Source organism: Mauremys mutica, chromosome 12 (assembly GCF_020497125.1).
Source record: "Mauremys mutica isolate MM-2020 ecotype Southern chromosome 12, ASM2049712v1, whole genome shotgun sequence".
Lineage (NCBI taxonomy): Eukaryota > Metazoa > Chordata > Testudines > Geoemydidae > Mauremys > Mauremys mutica.
Genome location: NC_059083.1, coordinates 17725498 through 17751076, shown reverse-complemented (window position 1 = coordinate 17751076; position 25579 = coordinate 17725498). Strand labels below are relative to the sequence as shown.

Below are 25579 nucleotides of genomic sequence, written 5' to 3'. Positions count from 1 at the left end.
CATTCCGGCCATTCCTGGGGCGGCACAGTCCAGGCGGCTTTTTTTTTTTTTTTTTTGCTTGGGGTGGCAAAAATGGCAGAGCCGGCCCTGGGTCAGACTAGATGATCTAATGCTCCTTCTGGTCTCTTTATCTCTAGGAATCCTCCCTCCCCTCCAGCCCCTTGTTCTCGGTGGGAGCTGAGCTCCTTGGCAATCTGGCTGCAGTTTTGGGTACCACAATCTCTGGAATATGCGGCCCTAGCTGGGCCCCTGCCCTGCCTGTCAGCAGCCACTGGCACGGTTGTGAAACAGCCTCTGCTTTCACCCCCTGGGATTTGTTCTCTCTAGACAGGTGTAATACTGGGCTGCTGTAGCATGTAGTGGAGATGCTACCTGAGCCAATGGGAGCGCTTCTCCTGTCAGCGTAGGCTTCTTTCGCCCCTCCCACCTGGTGCTTCTGCTGGAGAGCGGTGTCTGGGGGCGGGGGGGACTTCCACCATCTGTGGCTTCTGCTGGGGATGGGGTTGGGAGCCACTGGGGGGGATTCCCCTGCCCATCCTGCCTGGCACTGCTGCTGGGGAGTGGGGTTGGGGCGAGGGGGCTTCCTCCACCCTGCCCATCCGGCGACCAGGGCTCCAGGGGCCCCCAGTTGGCCGGAGCCCCTCATCATGGACCCCGGGAGCCCAGTGGCTAATCCGCCACTGATCTCATGCATGCAAATCATGCATGAAAGTCATGAAATGGGCTACAAATGCAATAAAACAATAGGATAATCAAAAGTTTAACAAATGGAGGAGCGGGGGCGCCACAGATGCTCCTCGCTGGTGCATCATTTGCTCAAGGGCCAGTCCTGATTCTGCCTCTTTAAATGGTCGGACGCTCTGTGCTTAGAGCCCAGCCTCACTTTCCTTGTTCCTGCTTGGTGCCAGAAGAATCAAAGTCTCCACACAGCAGTTGGCTGTGATTAAATCAGTTTCCTCACTCTGGGCTGCAAATATAATCCACCGAGTAACTGGACTCAGGCACAACCTGCAGCTTTTGCATGTGAGCGGGACACCACACAGGAAGTAAAGACACGTGGCCCAGCAGGCAGCCTGCGAGCCAGACACGCCTCGTGGTGACCCCCTCGCTAAGCCACTAACAAACTGCTTCCCATGATCAATTCTATCTGCTCCAGAGAGGCTGCTTTGCACTGGGCGTTTCCCACACAGGTTCTCTAGCCAGAGCAGATCCCTTGTGCACATGTGCAAAGTTTGAGCTCGACGGCTGTGACTTGCCCACGGTCGCCCAGGGAGTCTGGGGCAGAGCTGGGAGCTGAGCCCACATCTGCCGAGTCCCAGCCCGGTACCGTAACCCCAAGGCCAGGTGCTCGCTCTCTCTCTCTCTCTCTCTCTCTCTCTCTCTCTCTCTTATTGAATTTATCTTTTTAAATTCATCAGTCTCTCCACCCATTGGGTAACTGATTGTACAAGGTTCAAGACAGGAGTGGATCATGCTGCTCGTCCTCACTTGACGGTGCTGCACAGCCCTGCCCCTGCCCACATCTCCATCCCTAGCCCTGCCCCCATTCCAGTTCTTGGGCTGCACTCCCAGGATCACAGAGCTTGCCAGACCGGGGGTCCCTCTACCCACTCTCCTGTCTGTGACACTGGCCAGCACCAGAGGAAGGAGCAAGACACCCACAGTTCTAGGATAACCTGTGCCCAGGGGAAGGTCCCTCCTGACCCCACTCCACCACCTCCTTCCTCCTTGATCCTTCATCTTCTCCCCCTTGAGCCTACAGGGTTTTGTTCATGGAGCCCCCAGTGTCTGGATTGGCCTCTCTCTCCTAGGGCTCAAAGGAGCCTCTCAATCCACCTTCAGATCCCTCTTCAAACCCCACCTCGCTGGGCCAGCTCCCATCACCGCCCTTTGCTCTGCTGCTACCGGCTCCTCCCCCGGGGCCCAGCCTCAGTCTCGGGTTTCATGACCTGCCCTTTCATGCTGCACAGCACTGGTCTGGCATCTTCCTGTCATTACCCTTCGCCCCTCCCCACCCCCATCCCCTGCAGCCCTACCCATCTCAGCAGTGGGTGCGGCTGGTCTTTGGGACACAGGCAGAGCCCAGGGAGTGGGAGGTGAGAGCAGCGAATGGCAGCACGGACAGGAGGCGCCGATCTGAGCTAACCCGCAGCACTAGAGGATGCTGATGGTGTGAACAACCCGCCAGGTGCTAAGCGATTTCTTGACCAAAGGCAATTTCCTGTGAGAGCCCCTGGGTCAGGCTCATGCTCGTGTGTTTGCTGAAGTGACTACAAAAATTTCCAGCGAGCTCTCTGGCTGGCTACAATCCTTCCTACTGCCTGCACTAATTCCGAAAACCTCTCTATTGACCTGCCGGATTGTAGCAGCACGGGCTGGTCAAAAAACACACAGTGTGATACGCAGCTATTCCAGCAAACGAATGCAGGTCACTGATATATATAAACACAGAGGGAAAATCCTCACCCCACAACACAACCCTTAACTCTGCCCTCTTTGAGCCCTGCCCCAGCCTGCCACTAACACACATACCGGCACTCTGCCCTCACACATGCTACAGGACACGCTGAGCACAAAGCCCGTGAGCGCGGTAGGACAGAGAACTTTGGGGATCATGGTGGATGATCAGATGAACACGAGCTCCCAGTGCGACACTGTGACCAAAAGGGCTAATGTGATCCTGGGGTGTATAAATGGGAATCTCGAGTAGGAGCCGGGAGGTTATTTTACCTCTGGTTTTGGCCCTGGTGTTACTGCTGCTGGGCTCCTGTGTCCAGTTCTGGTGCCCACAAACCAGGATGATTCAAGGAGTGGAAAATGCAGGCGGGCGCATGTGACAAGCACCAGCGGGAACTGAACCAGGCAGCTTCAGAGCGAAAAGCGTGAGCCTCTCTACAGTGTGAGCCAGAGGCTGTAGGGGGGGCTGTAACAGACCCATGTCCTCCTGCAGATCAGGCGCAACTGGGGACACCGAACACGCCATGGCCAGTGATTTATACAGGTCCATACATCCCCTCCCACTCTGCCCCTCAATGCTCTGGGGGGTGGGGGGGGAGTTCTTAGTTTTCCAGAATGCACTGCTTCTGGGGGCTGAGCTGAGAAGAGTGGGATCGGTACCCAGAGGACATCACAGTGGAAACGATTTAGGAGGTCGCTAGTGCGGACGCAGGGCAAACTTGCATCAGTTTGAAACCCAGTTCAGCAAAGCCAGCTGAGGGGCCCTGACCCGCTTGTATTCAAAGCTGTTCTGTCCAACCAGTGCAGGTCTCCTGCACAGTCCAGGGGAGGGTGGAGGAGAGATGTAGCTCAGCCCACACATGCGCTTGGTACCTGCATTTCCTGTGTGGTTTCCCTTGAAGAACGGTCAGTGCTGGTGGGAGCCCTGAGCTGCACAGACCGAGTCTGAGGGCCAGTTAATGGGGCGGGGGGCTCCTTCCCCTCTCTGAGCACCTGCTGGGAAATCAAACCAGGGCCGCGCTTGGCCAATGGAGGACGAAGAGGGCTACACGGTATTAAACCTCCGGCCGAAACAGAGACAACCAGGCCGCCACCCGGGAGCTGGGCCCCCAGATAAGTGACTGAGCATCCTCCCAGGGCGTCCACTTTCACAACGCAGCGATTACAGGGGGTGACTGGGGCTTCACAGAGACCCACAGGAGCTGAAATTTACTGGGACCTGGGCGCCCAACTCCACTGGACGGCTCTGACAGTCCCAGCCTGGGCCTTTGAGCAAATGGTCCCGTCTGGCCTTAACATCTATGGACCAGCCCCTGTGTGTTGCTGTCACCTGCATCCCTGCAGAGCCAGACCAGGTGCGGGGTTGTCACCGCTGCTCTTCCCGGGTTGTTAAAATGGGACAGGTGGGGGGGTCCTGCTTAGATCCTGGGCAGAGGGGAGCAGGGGCCCAGCAGAGGGTGCAAACACCTGTGCTAGAGCAATGACCAGGCAGGGAAAGGTTTTCTTCTCAATGAAGCAGGAGCCAGAGATGTCCACTCGGTGGCACCAGAGCCCCAGAGATGCGAGCGACTGCCTCTGAAGAAGGCTTGTTTAAAGAGACCCCCCTGCCAGGCCAGGCCAGGGGCTCAGCAGAGAGACCCCAGGCAGTGCCAGGGGTTCGTGACTCAGCTGTAACCAGAGCCAGAGGGAAGTTTGGACACTGTCTCCTCTATAAATAGTTTATGACCCAAGCACTGAGCCAGAGAAGATGGGAGGGGGAGCGAATATGAGTAGGACAGAGGTAGGGGGATGGGACACATGGAGACGGGGGGGGGGGCAGGGAGGGCTGGGTACACCCCTGCCAGAGCGACGATGGGAGCCATCAAAGCCGCATCTCGGCGTCTCCATGCAGCAGGAATCCCAGATTTGCAGCTAGGCCGAGAACCTGGAAGAGACGAAGCTGCGAGTGCACCTGGGGCTGCTGCAGAGGCCGGGGGACCGGAGCCCAAAGCTACAGCCCGGAGCACGTGGTTAAATGGCTCCTGTTATTAAAGGACAAATCAGGCCAGTGTTTTCCCCGTCACTCCTGCTCTGACTCTCTTGGGCCCCTAACCCGAGTGTGCCCGGGCAAGTGGTGCTCCGCTGAGAAAGTGTCTGACTCCCCCTGCAGTCTCTGCCCCCTGCCTGGGGACCAGACTCTGCCAGGGACTCGGCCCACAAGCCCACCAGCCAGCCTTAGTCCAGGCTGCTTCGGGATCAGGCGGGGGCACTGGCCGTAGGACTCCCTGGCCCACCTGTAGGAGGGGACGGCACAACGTATTCAGGGCCAGAGCAGCGCGGAAGTAGGGTTGCCAATTATGTAATATTTAAAAACCAGACATTCCAGCAGGGGTGCCAGAACCTCTCCTGCCCGCCTCTTCCCCCCGAGCCCTCGCCCTGCCCCATCCCACCTCATCCCCCAAGTCTCCATCTCATCCCCCACAGGCCCTGTCCCTGCCCTACCTCTCCCCCCCAAGGCCCCATCTCATCCCCTATAGACCCCACCCCACCCCTGCCACGCCTCTGCCCCCAAGTCCCCACCCCCATTTGCTCCTCTTCCCTCCTCCCCCATCACTCACTGCTTTTCCCCTGGGTCAGGAGGGACTTGCCTGTGGAGCCGGGGCTGGGAGTTGCAGCCAGCCAAGGCAGGTAGGAGGCAGCTCTGGCTGAGTAGGGGCTGGTGCAGGTGATGATCCAGTGCCTCCCCACCTCCCCAACCCGCAGTAACTGGACTTTGGGTGTCCGGTCAGCAGCTCTGACCAGACACCATCAGGTTCCCTTTTTGACCGGACTTTCCAGTTGAAAACTGGACATCTGGACACCCTATACCAGGGGTAGGCAACCTATGGCACGCGTGCCGAAGGCAGCACGTGAGCTGATTTTCAGTGGCACTCACACTGCCCGGGTCCTGGCCACCGCTCCGGGGGGCTCTGCATTTTAAGTTAATTTTAAATGAAGCTTCCTAAACATTTTAAAATCCTTATTTGCTTTACATACAACAATAGTTTAGTTATATATTATAGACTTATAGAAAGAGACCTTCTAAAAACGTTAAAATGTATTACTGGCAGGCGAAACCTTAAATTAGAGTGAATAAATGAAGACTCGGCACAGCACTTCTGAAAGGTTGCTGACCCCTGCCCTATACGGACGTGCCGCCAATGTAGAGACGGCAGCTGCTTGCGGTCTGATAAATTAAACCCTTTTTATTTACAGCGTGGACGCACTCGCCCGGGAGCACAGACTTTTCCCACTGTCTGGAGTAGATCACAACCATGAGTGTCAACCTCAGGGCAGACCGTCAAAAGCAGGGCAGAGACCCCACACTGGTGGTACGTTCTGTAATTCAGTTTCACCAACCCAGTGCCAAAGGTGAACTCCCAAGGTACTCCCATTGTCTTACAAGGGAACGACAGACGCCTCCTCAGACATGCCAGGCTATCCCGCCACCCAAGCAAGCTGGACTGTGCGATTAATGGTCGCTTACACCGAAAAGCACAGAATATTCCAGGTTACGCCCAGTCCCAAGAAACCACTCACTCACCCAGCTCGATTTGCATCCCAGATCTCACACCAAAGACAAGGCTGGTACCCAATAGCCTAACTAACTAAAGGGTTATTAGCCAAGTAAAAGGAATGATAGTTACTGAGAGGTTAAAGCGGGTAAAAATGTATGTAGCGGTGAGTCACAGTCTATAATTCCAAATGGCAGCAGAGATGTCGTCATTGGTCAGTTTTTCAAACTTTCTCAGGACTCCCCAGAGTAACTCGGGGAATCGCTGTCTTTTCATTCAGTTATTCTGCCCTCTCGAATCCAAACAGTTCAGAGATGAAGAAATTTTCCTGGTGTCCGTACTTACAGCTTCTTCTCACAGAAAACAAGCCGACAGGGTCCCTACCCACGTGGGCTCATTCTTTGAGGGCCGAAAGAGAGGAATGTATGTAGAGTCTTTGATCTCCAGTCATCACACACAACCACGACTTGCTTTGAAATTCGCACTTCTGCGGTTTGAGTTCTTCATTTGCATTCCACACGGCTGCTGTGTAGTTTGATGGGTTATTTGGTGACAGGGGTAAATGTTTGCCATTACAGCCCATCGGGATGCAGGTAAATGAACCCATTGCATGCAGCATCCCCTTTGTTTTCATGATGTTTAAACACCAAATACACACTGATGCATTTGGTCTATACTAGTACCCAAGTGGATTGGCCGGCTCTTCCCAGCAGAGAACACCCCCGTCTTTCTTCCTGGTGCCCTTTCTTCTCCAGGACAGGATCCAGCTCTCTCCGGGTATGGTTACACTTGCAACTTCAAAGCGTTCCCGCGGCAGCGCTTTGAAGTGCGAGTGTGGTCGCAGTGCCAGCGCTGGGAGAGAGCTCTGCCAGCGCTGCAGGTACTCCACCTCCCCGTGGGGATTAGCTTACAGCGCTGGGAGCTGCACTCCCAGTGCTGGGGCAGTGTTTACGCTGGCGCTTTGCAGCGCTGTAACTTGCTGCGCTCGGGGGGGGGGGGGTTCCACACCCCTGAGCGAGAAAGTTGCAGCGCTGTAAAGCGCCAGTGTAGCCAAGGCCGGCCCAGAGCCAACTAGTCTCCGGCTTTGAGAGGTCAGCAGGCAAGCCCTGTGCTGCCCTCCTAGTGCTCCTCCCCCTAGCTCCATCTTCCTGGCCCATCCCCCGGCTGCTCCGCCCTCTGGGTCCATCTTCCCGGCCCAACCCCCCCTGCTGCTCCTCCCCCTGGCTCCATCTTCCTGGCCCATCCCCCGGCTGCTGCGCCCTCTGGATCCATCTTCCCGGCCCAACCCCCCCTGCTGCTCCTCCCCCTGGCTCCATCTTCCTGGCCCATCACCCGGCTGCTCCGCCCTCTGGGTCCATCTTCCCGGCCCAACCCCCCTGCTGCTCCTCCCCCTGGCTCCATCTTCCTGGCCCATCCCCCGGCTGCTCCGCCCTCTGGGTCCATCTTCCCGGCCCAACCCCCCAGCTGCTCCTCCCCCTGGCTCCATCTTCCTGGCCCATCCCCCGGCTGCTCCTCCCTCTGGGTCCATCTTCCCGGCCCAACCCCCCCAGCTGCTCCTCCCTCTGGCTCCATCTTCCTGGCCCATCCCCCCTGCTGCTCTGACCTCTGACTCCATCTTCCCAGCCCAACTCCTTGGTCAAGAACCTCCTGCTCCCTGTAGCCCCTGCCACAGCTTCCTCTCCCTGCAGCCCCAGCCACAGCTGCCCCCTCTCAGGCCCCAGGAGAGGCCATTAATGAGGCTCAGGTGGGCTGGATTGAGGAGCCCATTGTTAAATATTTGTTCCCCATGTAGGTACTGACAGACTGTGATCAACTCTCTCCTTCACCTTCTCTTTGGGTACGTCTATACTACCCTCCCGGGTCGGTGGGTAGCGATCGACTTCTTGGAGTTCGATATATCGCGTCTCATCTAGACGCGATATATCAAACTCCGAACGCGCTCCCGTCGACTCCGGAACTCCACCACCGCGAACGGCGGTGGCGGAGTCGACGGGGGAGCCGCGGACTTCGATCCCGCGCCGTCAGGACGGGTAAGTAGTTCGAACTAAGGTAGTTCGAGTTCAGCTACGCGAATTTCGCGTAGCTGAACTTGCGTACCTTAGTTCGACCCCCCCCCCCCCAGTGTAGACCAGGACATAGTTAAGCTAAGTAGTTTGAGCTCCCGGAGTCTATCACTGTATAGTAAAGGTTTTCCAATCCTTTAATCCTTCTTGTGGCTCTTCCCCGAGCCCTCTGCAATTTATCAACATCCTTCTGGCACCAGGATAGAATCCCAGCCGCGGTCGCAGCAGGGCGGAATCCAGAGGTAAAATAACCTCCTGGTTCCTACTCGAGATCCCATTTATACATCCCAGGGGCACATTAGCTCGTCTGCTCATAGCATCGCACTGGGAGCTCATGTCCAGCTCATTATCTGCCACCATTCTCTGTCACTGCTTCCCAGGATAAAGTCCCCCGTCCTGTCAGCGTGGCCTACGGTCTTTATTCAAGGGTGTCTGAGCCCCTGTCGTTTTTTCAGTGTGGACACAGTTCAAGTCACAGACCGGAGTCAGAAGGTCTGTGTGGTGCAGTATGGACCGGCTAGCATGGCTGTGAGACCCAGAGCCAGCAGTTGTCAGCCCAGGTTCACACTGCAAGCACAGACTTGGAAATACCATGTCCACAAGGCCGGGGCCCACAGACCAGATCTGGGTTTATAATGCAGTGGGGACACTCAAGGCCGGGTCCTACAGACCAGATCTGGGTTTACAATGTAGTGGGGACACTCAAGGCCGGGTCCCACAGACCAGATCCAGGTTTACAATGCAGTGTGGATGCTCCAGTCCGGATCCCACAGACCCGGGTTTACAAGGCAGTATAGACAAACCCCCAGAGGCTCTGTTGTAATTAAGGAGTCCCTCTGGCTACGCTTGGGTTCCAATAGGCTTCCCTCCTTTCCCAAGCAATATTCCTACTGTCACCAATCACAGACTCTGCTGGGAGGGGAGGGTTCGGATCAGCCCCCCCCCCCCCGTCCCCTGGCTTTAGCTGTGTCAGAGCAGGCCCCCGTCTCTGTTCCTGTGTCGGTGCCCAGACTCCTCCCCGGCAGCCCAGTCCCCGTCACCCTGCCACCTGCCACTCCGGGACCAGCTGTCTCATCCCAGATGAGGCACCGTCCCAGAAATAGCCCCCGGCGCCCTGCCCCACACCCGGCCTCTGTTTGCAGCTTGCTCGGATCTCGGGCTTTCCCGGACCCTGGGAGCAGCAGCCCCCACCCAGGTGAGTGAGCATCCTGCTCGGCTTTAAATGTCCCAGCCCAACTGGGATCCCAGTCACCAGGACCCCGGGCAGTTTGCTGACAGTGGGAAGATCCAGAGCCTATTTCCCAGGCCTTTGAGCACTACCAGCATCTAGCTCAGACCCTGGCCCAGCGAGACCTGTCAGTGGCCACAGGCTCGTGGGGCTGTTCAATTGCAGTGCAGCCGCTCCGGCTCACTCTGGATCCTGGGGTCTAAGCCCCTCCCCCTGCTGCACCCGAGCAGCCACCCGGCAATTCTACAACCTCGCGGCCCAAGCCGGAGTCATCAGCCACGGCCCAGCCCCCAGGGTTTTACTGCAGCGGAGACGTCCTCGTAGTATCTGCGTGACCACGGCTGGTTTCTGGCCTGGAGAACACGACCCTGCTTCACACACCACCAGACACAGGCTGGGGGCCCAGAGTTGGGATCTCCCCGGACACAAACCCTTCCAGCCTTTCCAGGGATCGCGGGGCACAGGGCAGTTCTTTGGACGCAGGCCGGGGGCAGGGCTGGAAGGGCGGCTTTGATGCACCTTGTCTAGCCAGCCCATGCACCTGCATTGGGGCGCAAATGGGATTTTAAGGGGGCTCCAGCCCTTAGGCTCTCGTAACTTGCCAGGCAAGAGGATGCCCATCTGGTTCCATCTAACCAGCGACCAATCCCCTCCCATTGAAATTCAGCCCCCCTGCGCTTCTCTTTCCCGTCTAGGGTGACCAGATGTCCTGATTTTATAGGGACAGTCCCGATATTTGGGGCATTGTCTTATATAGGTGCCTATTACCCCCCACCTCCATCTTGATTTTTCACATTTGCTGTCTGGTCACCCTATTCCCGTCCCATCCCTGCCCTGAGTCCATATCAGGGGAGAGCTCTTTGCTGAGCCGTGGTCATGGCGCTCACTCACTGCCGATTCCGGTCTCTCTAGCAACCCAGGAGCACTTTCCCTGGTGGGCCCATGGGGCAGAGTTTGCAGCCAGAGCCGTCCGGGGAGAGGAGCGGTAAGAGACGCGTCGCTAATGAACCTGACCATTCTGGGCCCTGGTTCTGCACGGAGCCTTCACTACATCAGCCAATAAAAATGGCCCACGTCCTAGGGTCTCTCTTCAATTTAATGCATCATTTTCTCTGCACACTCCCCTTATACCCCAAGTCTGTCAGACTCACCCAGAACCCACCAACTGCCGCCATTAGAGAAACAGCTACGTGACCCAACTGAGATCAGGGCCCCGTTGTGCCAGGCGCTGCACAGACACACAGTGAGAGAGTCACTGCCTCAAGAAGTTTACCATCTAACTAGACAAGGGCAGGTCTGTTTTCCCCGTTTTACAGCTGGGTTACTGAGGCCTAAGGAGATGGAGGTTCAGCTGTGGAGCTGGGCGGGAAAATGTCAAGACAACGTGTGTTCACAGGTCGACGTTAGAGCACTTCGAGTCACTGAGCCCCATCTATCTATCTAGCCCCCCACCACACACCCCTCATCCATCCCTGCCCCAGACTGCAGCAGGTCTGGTGGCCCCAGCAGCAGGTACTCCCCAGCCTTCCTAGCTGAGGTCTCTGGGGCTGGTGGGCCCACACTGACACCCTCTGCCTTTGCTTTGGAGGTGGAAGGAAGCCAGCTGAGACGGCCAGGGAGGGGTCTGAGCTGGAACACGGCCTCTGTGTGATTGTGGACAGCTTCTACAGATACGCCAAGGGCCCGCCTGGAGTGAAGGCGCTGGACCAGGTGGCTTTCCAGAACCTGCTCAGCAATGAGCTGAGCCATCAGCTCACGGTGAGACCCGGCTACTGGCACCCCAAGGCAACCAGAGCCATCAACCACTAACTGCTAGCAAAGGGGATCTGCCGATACCTCTCAGACCTTCCCTTCAGCCTCCTGCTATCCCAGTCCTGGGCCTCCCCCCGGCCTGTGCCCCTCAATCCCAACCTGCAGCCCCTGCTAACCCAGCCCTGGCTCCCCCACCCCCAGAACTCCCCCGGAGCCCATCAATCCCGACCCACAGCCCCCTGCTAACCCAGCCCTGGCTCCCCTGCCCTCAGAACTCCCCCGGAGCCCCTCAATCCCGACCCACAGCCCCCTGCTAACCCAGCCCTGGCTCCCCCGCCCCCAGAACTCCCCCGGAGCCCCTCAATCCCAACCCACAGCCCCCTGCTAACCCAGAACTTGGCTCCCCTCCCCACAGCTCTGCCAATGCCACTAAATCCTGACCCACTGACACCTGCTACGCCAGCTCTGGCTCCCCACAGCCCTGCCAATGGGCTTCGAGCTTGTATCTCACCTCTCCTTTATACACACGTCTGTGTGTGGGGGAGCCCTGCTAGGCCAATCCCCTCCAGCAGGGGGTGGTATTGCATCCATCCCAGCAGTAGAGCCTGTTACTGATCCACGTGCCAGACGCTGCCACGAGCGCTGACTCCCTGTTTCTTTGGTGTGTTTTAGAACACAGAGGTCGAGGCGGCCGTGATGCGCACGTTTGAGAAGTTAGATGCCAACAAAGGTCAGAAAATCTCCTTTGACGAGTACTGGCAACTCATCGCCTGGATTTGCCAAGTGATCCGGCGCCGCGATTATAACGAGTAGTGACTGTGGGGGTTGTGTCGGGTGGGGAAACCGAGGCACACGCCGCATCCAGAAAGGCCTCCAAATCCTTTGCCTTAAAGACTCAAAGCAAACCTGCACCTCCCCCACTCTTGGAAACCCAGTGACCTTAATCCATCTGCCTGCTGGGATCCCTCCACTCCCATCCCCATTCTGCACGTCTCATGCTGCCCCCATTCCCCCCCCACCACCACCAGGATCCCACCCTGATCACACCACGGCCTTTACTCTCCATGCTGCCCAACTCCCCCACTGCTGGGAGTCACCCCATACACCCCGAATCCACTCTGGCCTGTGCTCCCCATATCACCCCCTACCCTGCTACCCTGCTGCCAGGATCCCTCACAATTCAACGCCCCCATCCAGCCCTGGCATGAGATGCCCACCCCACCCATCTCTCCAGCTGCTGGGCTCCCACACCAATCCCTGCCCCGTCGCTGGGATCTCTCCCCCAACCCCTATGGGCTGCCCTCCCTCCGCCACCCACTGTCACTCGGTAACATGGCTTGAATAAAGAGTCTGCTCTGAGCTCCGGCTGCGTGTCTGTTCTTACTGCAGCCTGGATTGGACGGGTCAGTTCTGGTGTGTGGACATGCAGTACAGCTCAGAGCCAGCAGAGGGCAGTGGGGAGCTCCCAGGCTGGGCACATCATTGTCACACTGCAGGCGGGACTCAACAGGCCAAGTTCTGGGACCTTCTCAGCCGCTCTGGCATCCCCCTGTCCTCCGCCCTGGCATCCTCCCCTGCTCCGCCCCGGCATCCCCCCGTCCTCCGCCCTGGCATCCTCCCCTGCTCCGCCCCGGCATCCCCCCGTCCTCCGCCCCGGCATCCTCCCCTGCTCTGCCCTGGCATCCCCCTGTCCTCCGCCCTGGCATCCTCCCCTGCTCCGCTCCGGCATCCTCCCCTGGTCCACCCCGGCATCCCTCCCCCGCTCCGCCCCGGCATCCCCCCCTGTCCTCCGCCCCGGCATCCCCCCGTCCTCCGCCCCAGCATCCTCCCCTGCTCCGCCCTGGCATCCCCCTGTCCTCCGCCCCGGCATCCTCCCCTGCTCCGCCCCGGCATCCCCCCGTCCTCCGCCCCAGCATCCTCCCCTCCTCCGCCCCGGCATCCCCCCGTCCTCCGCCCGTGCATCCTCCAGTGCTCCGCCCTTGCATCCCCCCGTCCTCTGCCCCGGCATCCTCCCCTGCTCCACCCTGGCATTCCCCTGTCCTCCGCCCCGGCATCCTCCCCTGCTCTGCCCTGGCATCCCCCTGTCCTCCGCCCCGGCATCCTCCCCTGCTCTGCCCTGGCATCCCCCTGTCCTCTGCCCCGGCATCCTCCCCTGCTCCGCCCCGGCATCCTCCCCTGCTCCGCCCCGGCACCCCCCCGTCCTCCGCCCCGGCATCCCCCCCTGCTCCGCCCCGGCATCCCCCCGTCCTCCACCCTGGCATCCTCCCCTGCTCCGCCCCGGCATCCTCCCCTGCTCCGCCCCTCCTCCGCCCCGGCATCCTCTCCTGCTCCGCCCCGGCATCCCCCCCTCCTCCGCCCCGGCATCCCCCCTCTGCTCCGCCCTGGCATCCTCCTGTCCTCCGCCCCGGCATCCCCCCCCTGCTCCGCCCCGGCATCCCCCCCCTGCTCCGCCCCGGCATCCCCCGCCGTCCTCCGCCCCGGCATCCCCCCCTGCTCCGCCCTGGCATCCCCCCCTGCTCCGCCCCGGCATCCCTCCCCTGCTCCACCCCGGCATCCTCTGGGTCCCAGCAGCGGGGCCAGGGCTGGCATGGTCTGGCCATGCTGTTATACGACGGGGCACGGGGCAGATTGGTGCAGCAGACAGAGGTAAAGGGCGTGGGCTGAACCTGGAGCTCCTGCTCACATGAGTCAGAGCGGGAGAGGCTGCGTCTACACCAGAAGCACTTGCCTGGTGCATCGTACCAGCAAAGCGCCCCTAGGGTGCACGCCACTCAGACTGTCACCGCTGTCGTGGTCGAGAGAGTCTGGAGCACAGGGCCTGGGGTAAGACCCGTGGCCGTGCTGTGACCCAAAGCCAGGACCTGTGTCAAAGCGGCTGCCTCCAAGTTCAGTGTCCGATACAGGCACTTGGCAGCAGTATCGCTGGTGCTGCTAAAACACAGGCGCCCCATAGCGATACCAGGCGCTGGGTGTTCATGGGCTCATGCTCCAGAGGCTGGGCCAGGCCCAGCCCAGCACAAAGCCGGGCAGAAGCACAATCCTGGCAGCTGGTACAGGAGCACGCGACCCCGAGGAAAGCGGAGGCCGGGGTGATGGATGGGGCTGCTTTGGTCGAGCCCACGGGTACAAGGTGCAGGGGAGTAACTAACCGCGGGTCCTGCTGCACCACTTGTTTGGATCTGGGTACAAAAGCGATTCAGAGGAGGGGGACTTTTGTCTGGCTTAGGGGGCAGTGGAAAGTCCCGCCGCTGCCTGAGCTGGTCCAGTGTCACGGGCAGACACGCCTCAGTGCACCTGTACACGTACAAGGCACTAGTACCGTGCTTGGTCGGCAATTAACCTGGCCGAGCGCCTTCGCCACTGAACTGAGCGTGTGGTCACTCAGGGCAGATCGATGGAGGTCTGCTGAGTCAGCTGTCTGCAGGGCCGGCGCGTCATACAGAGAGGGCAGACAGACACGCATGCGAAACTGACAACGCTGGAGTGGCGATGCTGTGTAGGTTCGCCCTGCTGCGTGATACATCAGTAGCTGACGTAGATCCAGCTGTTTCTTGGAGATGCTGCCTGGCAGAGAACCTGCTGAATGGACACAGTGACCAGTTCATCAGGCATTGCTATGTCAGGATTTCATATTGGTACCCAGACACCGAACACGAGTGTTTTGAAGAACATGCGTCTGTTTGAAACAGTGTCATTGACCCCAAATGGTGACTGGTGCTAAGGGGGGGATTTCTCCACACAATTTCTAGTTACTATGGCACTGCCATCAGCAGCACCAAGAGCTTCTTTTCCAATTTGTTTTCCCCTTGGCCTTTATGTGGTTTGGGGCAATGAGTTGGTTCACGTTTTCTTGCATTTGGTTAAACAGTTCAGCGATGTCACGCGCATTGTAAGAGGGGGACGGCTCCTTCGGTAGCCAGCCCTTAATGCCGGGAGTTACAGGCGTAGAGACAGTTTCTCCTGCCTGCTGATCAGTCATGAATGTTCTGTTATGTACATAGAAAAATATATTTTTCATATTAGCCTGTTTCCAATTGGCCTTCAGATTCGGATCATCTCGAAATGTGACCCATCATTCCAGCTAGAGTTTGGAGTCTGCTACGTGGAGAGATCCCAGACTGTGGAATAATCTCTACCCAGCCGCTTTGGCCTGGGCTAGTACATCACTTCACAGAGAAGGTTACAGCAATCAGACAGTGGCTTTTACACCGTGGCCAAATGTATCCATAGCTCAGTGATTTAAAACCACAGCCACATGAACTCAGTAATACACGTCTTTAAACACCAGCTAGATCTGGCCCAGCAAGTGGTTTCTAGCTGGTTGCCTACTTCGTATCCATATACAGTAAACTGAGGGGTAGTTGATCCATCTGTTATTTGTAAAGCTCTTTCTTGATGCCCGGATGTTTTTTCACTGTGCACTGATATCTTCTGGTGTCTTCCTTCTGCGAGATGCCCCCTTCAACAGCTTACGTTGGTTAACAAATAGCGTCTTTGCTTCACATTTTCTCTTTGGTTCAGTAACCCAAATTTAATACACGGATTAATTTAGTTCGTTTGCACTGAAATAGGGACCAAGTCTTTTATAACACAAGCTTTGCTTTTGTTCTGATTTTCCCAAGTCTTTAGCACAGACAGACCTGTTTTAGATACGTTTGCAGTTGTTGCATAGATATTCCTTTTCCCTTAACGTGTGCATTACCAATTTTTTCATAGTAAGCGTAGTGCTTGATTGCTAAAATGGGTGCTCTCAATCTTCTGTGAGAAAGTGTCCGGCTCTCCCCGGCTGAGCACTCTGTTTTAGCAAAAAGAGTTAAGAACAGAATTTTTACCCAAGCTTTTTAGAGTTAATTTGCTTGTGATCCCAATCCCACCTTTATTAACTGTTCAGAAGCACAGACTTTACCGACCACTGCTTTCCTTCAACATAACATAAAAGAAAAGAGTATAAAAATTACACCAAAATGAATAGTAAATGCAGGTCTATGCAAACACTTTGAGGGTATAAAACTTTCATGATACTTGTTTGTATTTGGTAGACAAAGATGGAATCCTGTTGAAATAGTTTGGTTAACTTTAACATGTTGCATAAACAGGCATAGTATATATTGTTATATTTTTGACATCTTTGCTATAACATTCTTATGATTATATTTGAAGGTACAAACAAGTTTATAAAAACAAGGGCTGTCAATTAATCGCAGTTAACTCATGCAATTAACTCAAAACTAATTAACTCGATTAAAAAAATTAATCACAATTAATCTCAGTTTTAATCACAGTGTTAAACAATAATAGAATACCAATTTAAACTTCTTATAAATATTTTTGGATGTTTTCTACATTTTCAAACATATTGATTTCAATTACAACACAGAATACAGAGTGTAAAGTGCTCACTTTATATTAGTTTTGATTACAAATATTTGCACTGTAAAAAGAAACAAAAGAAATGGTATTTTTCATTTCACCTAATACAAGTACTGGAGTGCAATCTCTTTATCGTGAAAGTGCAATTTACAAATGAAGAATTTTTTTTTACATAACTGCACTCAAAAACTTTAGCGCCTACAAGTCCACTCAGTCTTACTTCTCGTTCAGCCAATCGCTCAGACAAACAAGTTTGGTTACAATTTGCAGGAGATAATGCTGCCCACTTCTTATTTACAATGTCACCTGAAAGTGAGAACAGGCATTCACATGGCACTTTTGGAGGCGGCATTGCAAGGTATTTACATGCCAGATATGCTAAACATTTGAATGCCCCTTCATGCTTTGGCCATCATTCCAGAGGACATGCTTCCGGGCTGATAACGGGTTCTGCTCGATAACAATCCAAAGCAGTGAGGACCAACGCATGTTCATTTTCATCATCTGAGTTAGATGCCATCAGCAGAAGGTTGATTTTCTTTTGGGGGGATTCGGGTTCTCTAGTTCCCTAATTGGAGTGTTACTCTTTTAAGACTCTTGACAGCATGCTCCAAACCTCATCCCTCTCAGATTTTGGAAGGCACTTCAGATTCTTAAACCTTGGGTTGAGTGCTGTAGTTAGCTTTAGAAATCTCCTACCAGTACTTCCTCTGTGTTTGGTCAAATCTGCAGTGAAAGTGTTCTTAAATCGAACAACATATGCTGGGTCATCATCCGAGACTGCCGTAACATGAAATATATACGTCAAGGTGTTCAGTCACAAATTAAGGCATTATTTTTTAAACAAGCATCAGCAGCATGGAAGCATGTCCTCTGGAGTGGTGGCCGAAGCATGAAGGGGCATATGAATGGTTAGCAGAATGGTATTATATTACTGTTCAACAGTCTGATGAAAACTGCAATTCATCATGATTAATTTTGTTAATTGTTTGACAGCCCTAATAAAATAACCCCCCGAAATTGACATTTTACTAATATTACCTTGACGTTAATGCTGAAGATTCCCCTTACGCTGTTTCCTTTGAATAAAAAAACCTGTGATTAATAAAAGAAAATGCTTTTTGTTTGCAATTACATGGCTTGTTGAGGCAAAACTATATATACATCTATTTATCACTCAGGCCTTTTTGAGCTTTGCAAAAGAATTAATAGGTGTTATATGCCAACCATAATATTAAAATAATGCAGTACCACTTCTATTAAAAGAAAGTACAAAACTGACTTTTGTTGCAACAATTTTTTTTAAATAGTCACATGACACAAACAACATACAACACAGGATAACATGTGTGACATGCAAAACAAACTCGCAATTGTTTTTAAAAATGCTATTCCATGGAAATAAGAAAAGCCCATGTTTCAAATCTTAGTCAGTGGTTAGGCTTAGAAGCAGAGTCTGCATTTCTGTTGCTTGGCAACCATATCATCACAAAAGTTAGGAGTTATTCCAGCTGTTGCATTCCTGAAGGATTAAAATAAATTAATTCGTTGGGTTTATTAAAAAGAAAGTTTTCAGCTTGTTTTCTTTTTGTTTGTTTGTTGTTTTGTTTTCGGTTGCTTCATCTTTTTCAGCAATGGGGGCATCTGTAATAACTGTAACTTTTCACTTTTCAAAGGAAGAGAGGGCAGAAGTGAGGGGAGGCGGGGGAACCGGGGTGAGAAGCAAGGGAAATTAGCGAACTCGGTCACGTTATCGTAAAGTACAGGCAGCAGCAGAGAGTGTAGTAAATGGAGAGAGGATATAAAGGAAAACGTAACCAGTGGGGTAGAATGCAGATTATATGATGAGCTGTGAGCGAGGGGGTGAAACACGATGGGAACCTGCACCCCTGGTTTTGATCCTGGCTCTCAGCGGCGAGTGGGGGTTGTTGCCTGCTCATGAAAAACTTGTTTGTTCCCGCAGTGTCTGTTGCTTTTGTCTGCCTGCCAACTGGGTTGCAGGAGCGCCCTGGCCGGCTGCAGTTAACTGTTTCTGGGCACCTCCGTGTGTTAATGCAGCAACCCCAGGTGTTAACCCGCTCGCTCTTGGGGTTCCACTTGGAAGTTCTTTGTTATCACTCCCCTGTGATCGAATCGCAGCTCCCGTCTCCTCATGTGCTCTGTCACCTGGACCATTTTTAACCTCATCTGATTTACCAGTCCAGTGACAGTATTGTTTGCTGCTTCCCTCTCCTGGGCACTCACTTCTCCCGTTCGGCCTAGGTGTCGGTTCAGGCTTTACCGGAGCCTGGATCTTATCCTACGGGTGGCCCCTGCCCGTGGCTTGTTAGGTGGCTGGTTCGGGTGATTCCCAATGTCCCCATTGCAGCCCCATTCCAGCCATTCCATGTTCCAGTTTTTAATTCTGCTCTGGCCACCACGTTCCCTTCCTGTCCCCATTGTTCAAACACTACAAAAGTGCCCAGAGTTTGTTGTTGCCCAGCAAGACCAGACCAGGGGGCGGCAGGTCCCTCTCTCCCAGGTTCTCTGCAGCTGTTTCCAACCGTCTGCGCTGTCCCGGGACCTGCCGTAAGGTATCATGTCTCTGCACTGCCGGCTTCCCGGGCTCTGCTGTGTCTCTTGTTTCTTTTTACTCATTTTCTGTCCCTGTTACTAGCCCCCGGCGGGTCATCTTAACCATTTAACAGCCACAGCCATAGTTTGCAATATTGTCCATTTCTAACTCTTGTTACTTTTCAAGGCTACCGTCTTGGCCTGAGCCTTACAGATTTGCTGAGCAATCATCATGGCGCTCACTCATGCCCGATTCTGGTCTCTCTAGCAACCCAGGAGCACTTTCCCCTGCGGGCCCATGGGGCAGAGTTTGCAGCCGGAGCCGTCCGGGGAGAGGAGCGGTAAGAGGCGTCGTTAACTAATCTGACCATTCTGGGCCCTGGTTCTGCACGGAGCCTTCACTACGTCAGCCAATAACAATGGCCCAAGTCCTAGGGTCTCTCTTCAATGTAATGCAACATTCTCTCTGTAACCTACCCCTTTCCCCTCTGAATCTGTCAGACCCACGCAGAACCCATCGTCTGCAGCCACACTCACCCACCACTTGTTGTTATGATATTTGTATTAGAGTAACAGCTAGACAACTCTTTGTGCCAGGCACTGCACAGACACACAGCAAGATCAGGGCCCCGTTGTGCCGGGCGCTGCACAGACACACAGGGAGAGACAGTCCCTGCCCCAGGGAGTTTACAATCTAACTAGACAAGATGAGGACTGTTTCCCCTGTTTTACAGATGGGTTATTGAGGCCTAAGGAGATGAAGGTTCAGATGTGGAGCTGGGTGGGAAAATGTCAAGACAATGTGAGTTCATAGGTAGATTTTAGAGCACGTAGAGTCACTGACCTTTATCACAAAGTGATGCTCAACCATCACCATAGCAGAGCTGGGCTCCATCTATCTCTGTAGCCCCCCATGCCCCCATCCTTCCCTCCCACAGACAGCAGCAGGTCTTGTATCCCCAGCAGCAGGTACTCCCCAGCCTTCCCAGGACAGGGGCTCCTAGCTGAGGTCTCTGGGGCCGGTGGGCCCATCCTGACGGCAGCTGCCTTTGCTTTGGAGGTGGAAGGAAGCCCGACGAGATGGCAGAGGAGGGCTCTGAGCTGGAAAGGGGCCTCCATGCCATCGTGGGCAGTTTCTACAGATACGCCGAGGGCTCCGAGGGACCCAAGGAGCTGGACCAGGCGGCTTCCCAGACGTTGCTCAGCAATGAGCTGAGCCATCAGCTCACGGTGAGACCCGGCTACTGGCTCCCCAAGGCGACTGGAGACATCAACCACTGGCTCCTAGCAAAGGGGGGGTGGGGGGGGAGTCTCTCTGTGACCCTCAGCCCTGCCCTCCAGCGCCCTGCTGCCCCTGCCCTGGGCTCCCCGCCAGCTCTACTGGTGCCCCTCAATCCCGACCTACAGCCCCCTGCTGTCCCAGCCCGGGGATCCCCCCACAACTCTGCGGGTGCCCCTCACTCCCAACCCAGAGACCCCGATGAGCCCAGCCCTGGCTCCCCCCCCCCACACACACAGCGCTCTGCTGGGGCCCCTCAGTCCCGGCCCACATCCCCCTGCTCTCCCAGGAGTTAGCGCTGCTCCGCACAGCTCTGCCAATGGCACTAAATCCTGACCCCCTGACCCCCCTGCTATGCCAGACCAGGCTCCCCACAGCCCTGCCAATGGGCCTCAAGCTTGACTTGTATCTCACTTCTCCTTCACACACCCCTGTGTGTGGGGAGCCCTGCTAGTCTGACCCCCTGCAGCAGGGGGCAGCAGCGCGCACACACACACACACATGGCAGTAAAGCCCGTTACTGATCCACGTGCCCGATGGGTCCCCAGCAGTGACTTGCTGTTTCCTTGGTGAGCTTAGAACGCAGAGGACCGGAAGGCAGCGCTGGACATGTTTAAGACGGTGGATGCCAACAACGATCAGAAAATCTCCTTCGACGAGTACTGGGATCTCATCGCAGAGATTTGCCGAGTGATCCGGCGTAGCCATTATAACGAGTAGTGACCGGGGAGCTGTGTCTGGTGGGGAAACCGAGGCACATGCCTCAACGGGAAATGCCCCCAAATCCTTTGCCTGATGCACTCAAAGCAAACCTGCACCTCCCCCACGCCCCCATTAAACCCAGCAACCTTAATCTGTCTGCTTGCTGGGACCCCTCACTCCCTTCCCCGTTCCGCATGTCTCATGCTTCTGCAGCTGCCCCTGTCCCCCTTGCCTGGATCCCACCCTGATCACCCCTCGGTCTTTGCTCACATGCTCCCCACCTTGTCACAACCCAATGGCCCCCTCCCTCAGGTCCCTTGGGGAGGCAGATCAGCATTGTATGTTGCTAATGTTGTTGCAAGCATCGCAAGGCATTTTGGGAAGGGTTAAAGGTGTGAGAGTGGAGTGGACGATTCCTTTGCAGGTTGCGAGAGGCCAAAGGGGGAGGAAGGAAGAGTGCAGAGAACGGGTTACCTTGACACTTCAGCTCCGAAGATGCTGGCCTCAGTCCAAGGTCAAGGCACTCGACAAGCTGAGCAGGGCCGCAGAGATTGCAAAAACGAGCGAGACGGCAAGGTCAGCGACGGGGAAAACAGCCTCACATCCGTGGAGCTGGTGTGTTTTGGGAAAGCTGAGGAGGCTACAGAAAGCCGGTTTGGACTGGTACAAAGAGCACCAGGAACAGAGGACCCTGAACGAAACACCCCCAGAAGAACCCAGGACTTAAAAACGCTCCCGAGAGCCAAAGCAAGTCGGAGAAAAACAGCAGACCCTGGACAACACGTAAATGGGACAAGAACTCCTGTCCACCCCTCCCCCTCTTCTTCTTACATTACACCCCGGCTTGGCCAGCCTCAGGTAGTGCGGGTGTGAGTATGAAAGGGGGTTAGGGCTTGGGGCACTAACGCTTTCTTCCTTCCTCTGAGTGACATGGGAACCCCCAGCGCTCTCTGCTGCTGTTTTATTAATAAAGCTTTAAAACTTAGACACTTGGTGTGCTTCGTCATCTCCTCCCCTAACGATCCTGCAGCCTCAGCCTGATCACCTGACGCCTCAGGCAGCTTGGTAACAAAAATCTGTCACACTCTCCCCCACTGCTGGGAGTCACCCCGTACACCCCGAATCTGCCCTGGCCTCTGCTCTCCATGTCACCTACCTCCCCACTGGCTCTGGCATGGGAGCCCCACACGACCCAGCTCTCCGTCACTGGGATCTCTCCCCCACCCCCTACAGCCTGCTCTCCGTCACACTGACAGTTTTAAAAATCAAAATGGGATGTTTTTCTAGAGGATCGGCTCTTGTTCAAGCAGGGATTAATTCAGGGCAGTCCTATGGCCTGTGTTATACTGGTCATTTTAGCTTAGCACAGTGATCCCTTCTGGTCTTGGAATCCACAAGTCTATGACATAAGAACATAAGAATATAAGAACGGACATACTGGGTCAGACCAAAGGTCCTTCCAGCACAGTATCTGTCTACCGACAACGGCCAGGTGCCCCAGAGGGAGTGAACCTAACAGGTAATGATCAAGTGATCTCTCTCCTGCCATCCATCTCCACCCTCTGACAAACAGAGGCTATGGACACCATTCCTTACCCATCCTGGCTAATAGCCATTAATTAACAACCTCCATGAATTTATCCACTTCCCTTTTAAACGCTGTTATAGTTCTAGCCTTCACAAGCTCCTCAGGCAAGGAGTTCCACAATTTGACTGTGCGCTGCGTGAAGAAGAATTTCTTTTTATTTGTTTTAAACCTGCTGCTCATTAATTTCATTTGGTGGCCCCTAGTTCTTACATTATGGGAACAAGTACATAATTTTTCCTTATTCACTTTCTCCACATCACTCATGATTTTATAGACCTCTATCATATCCCTCAGGCCCTGGTCTACACTATGGGGTTAGGTCGGTTTTAGCCACGTTAGGTCAATTTTAAAATGACTGCGTCTACACAACCAACCCCGTTCCTTCGACCTAAAGGGCTCTTAAAATTGACTTCTGTTCTCCTCCCCGATGAGGGGAGTAGCACTAAAATCAACCTTGCTGGGTTGAATTTGGGGTAGTGTGGATGCAAATTGATGTAGTTGGTCTCCAGGAGCTATCCCAGAGTGCTCCAGTGTGACCCCTCTGGACAGCACTTTCAACTCCGATGCACTAGCCAGGTAGACAGGAAAAGCCCCAGGAACTTCTGGATTTCATTTCCTGTTTGGTCAGTGTGGCGAGCTCAGCAGCACAGGTGACCATGCAGTCCCCCAAGAATCGCAAACAAGCTCCAGCATGGACCGAAAGGGAGATACTGGATCTGATTGCTGTATGGGGAGAAGAATCTATGCAGGCCGAACTCCGATCAAAAAGAAGAAATGCAAATATATTTTCCAAAATCTCACAGGGCATGATGGAGAGAGGCTACAACAGGGACACACAGCAGTGCCCGCATGAAGGTTAAGGAGCTCAGGCAAGCCTACCAAAAAAACAAAGGAGGCAAACGGTCTCTCTGGGTCAGAGCCCCATACATGCCGTTTCTATGATCAGCTGCATAGCATTCTGGGGGGGACCCTACCACTACCCCACCACTGTCCGTGGACATCTGCAAGGGGGAAGTCTCACGCAAGAGGGAGGAGGATTTTGTGGATGAGGAGGAGGAGGAGGATGCACAGCAGGTGAATCTATTCTCCCCAGCAGCCAGGACCTTTTCATCACCCTGGAGCCAATACTCTCTGAAGGTGGGATCCCCAACCCTGAAGCTGGAGAAGGTACCTCTGCACATTTGTAACTACAGTACAGGGTTTAAAAGCAATAGTGTTTAATGTTTGATTTGCCCTGAAGACTTGGGATGCATTCGCAGCCAGTACAGCTACTGGAAAAGTCTGTTAATGTGTCTGGGGATGGAGCGGGAATCCTCCAGGGACATCTCCATGAAGCTCTCCTGGAGGTACTCTGAAAGCCTTTGCAGAAGGTTTCCGGGGAGGGCTGCCTTGTTCCATCCTCCACGGTAGGACACTTTACCACGCCAAGCCAGTAGCAAGTAGTCTGGAATCATTGCAGCACAAAGCATGGCAGCGAATGGTCCTGGGTTTTGGTCACATTCAAACAACATTCGGTCTTTATCTCTCTGTGTTAGCCTCAGGAGAGTGATATCATTTATGGTCACCTATGATGGGGGTGTTTCCATTCACCACAGAGTTCTTGTGTTAGTGGCGGGTTGTCATTATTAGTATATGCAGAACTAGCCAGGAAAAGAGACACACATTTCTAACCAAGCAGGAGGTCACATGGACACCAAGACTCTATATAACACAATCATGAACCCAGGGCAAATCAGGTCTGACCAGAGGGCATAGATCTGGATGCGAACAATCTCACCATTGAGGGGTACATACTTATGCAGCAGATGCAACTGAGAGGCTGCCTAACCCAGGAGGAAAGGTCTCCTACAGAGCACTGTGAAACACAGCTTTACTGCAGACGTGAGTTGAATAAATACTCACGGTGAGCTCCCAGCACTGTATTACTGGGGTATCGTGATATCATTGCATTCCACTGTGGCTGCAACTAATGACTACAGCCAGGTGTGGAACATACCAAAGGGTGAAACGGTTTTAAAGGAATGAGCATTTCTCGCATTGACAGCATGCAAAGCATCAGCCCCTCTCCCTCCCTCCCTGTTGCTCCTGGATGCGCCGCCCTGCATGGTCTCTGGAGACAGGTGGGGAACGACGCTGAAGGAGCAAGGTAAGTTCTCTACCTGGGATGAAGGGGGACTTAGGGAGCCTGGGCCTGGCTGCAGACCAGGGTTCCAGCCATGGAGCGTCAGGTGCCAACAGCAGGCTCTCAGGCGCTGACCCCCAGCTCTTCTCTGGCCTCACAGCCCTGGCCTTCAGCCACGGGTCTTCAGGCTCCGACCCCTGGCAGCGCAGCCGCAGGCTCCAATCCCTGGCTCTCGCCTATGGCGTCAACCCCCAATCCCGGTGGCAGCCACTGTCCCCAGGTGCTGATCCCCGGCAGCACACTCCGAACCCCAGCCATGGTCGCTGGTCCTGGGTGCTGTCCCTGGGCTCCAGCAGCTCCCCAGCCCCGGCTGCCTGCCCTGGGTGCAGATCCCTGGCCTCAGGCTCCGGCGGGTGCTGGCTCTGGATCCTGACCCCTAGCCCTGGCTGCACAGCAACAGGTGTGGACCCCAAGCACCATCCCTGGTAGTGGCTGCTGGCCCCAGGCGCCAACGCCCGGCCACGCACTCCGATCCCCAGCCCTGGCCATTGACACTGGACACTGCTCCTGGAGGTCGACCCTGAGCTCCTGTGGGTGCTGGCCACTGGTGCCAATCCCTGGCTCTGGTCACATGGCATCAGGTGCCAACCCTGGGATCCAGCGGATGCTGGCCCTGGACACCGATACCTACCCCTTCCGCAGTCACGTGGCAGCAAATGTGGACCCCGAGTGCCAACCCCCGGCTACATGGCAGTGGATGCCAATCCCCAGCCCTGACCACACAGCAGCAGGTACTGACCCCCAGCCACCAATCCTCACCCCCCGACCATGCGCTAGCCGGGGGCCCCCGTCCATTGCACCTGGCCTCTGCTGCCTCCCCCAGCCCTGCATCCATCTTCCCTGCCCCCCGCTGCCTCAATCCCCACCCCATC

At 55.0% G+C, this 25579-nt stretch overlaps 2 protein-coding genes across 2 annotated transcripts; both read left to right on the top strand.

Annotated features, from left to right (window-relative positions):
• The first annotated feature begins 10182 nt into the window (after nucleotides 1–10182).
• LOC123346322 (protein S100-A16-like) lies at nucleotides 10183–12289 on the top strand. Its single transcript, XM_044983662.1, has 3 exons — nucleotides 10183–10266; nucleotides 10870–11039; nucleotides 11706–12289. Exons 1-3 carry the CDS (start codon nucleotides 10224–10226, stop codon nucleotides 11844–11846), a joined length of 354 nt encoding a protein of 117 aa, XP_044839597.1. The 5' UTR covers nucleotides 10183–10223; the 3' UTR covers nucleotides 11847–12289.
• A 6579-nt stretch (nucleotides 12290–18868) lies between these two features.
• LOC123346321 (protein S100-A16-like) lies at nucleotides 18869–21922 on the top strand. The gene is made up of 4 exons (XM_044983661.1): nucleotides 18869–18976; nucleotides 19225–19297; nucleotides 20017–20186; nucleotides 20815–21922. The coding sequence occupies exons 2-4, from the start codon at nucleotides 19255–19257 to the stop codon at nucleotides 20953–20955; spliced, it is 354 nt and encodes a 117-aa protein (XP_044839596.1). The 5' UTR covers nucleotides 18869–18976; nucleotides 19225–19254; the 3' UTR covers nucleotides 20956–21922.
• Nucleotides 21923–25579: the final 3657 nt, after the last annotated feature.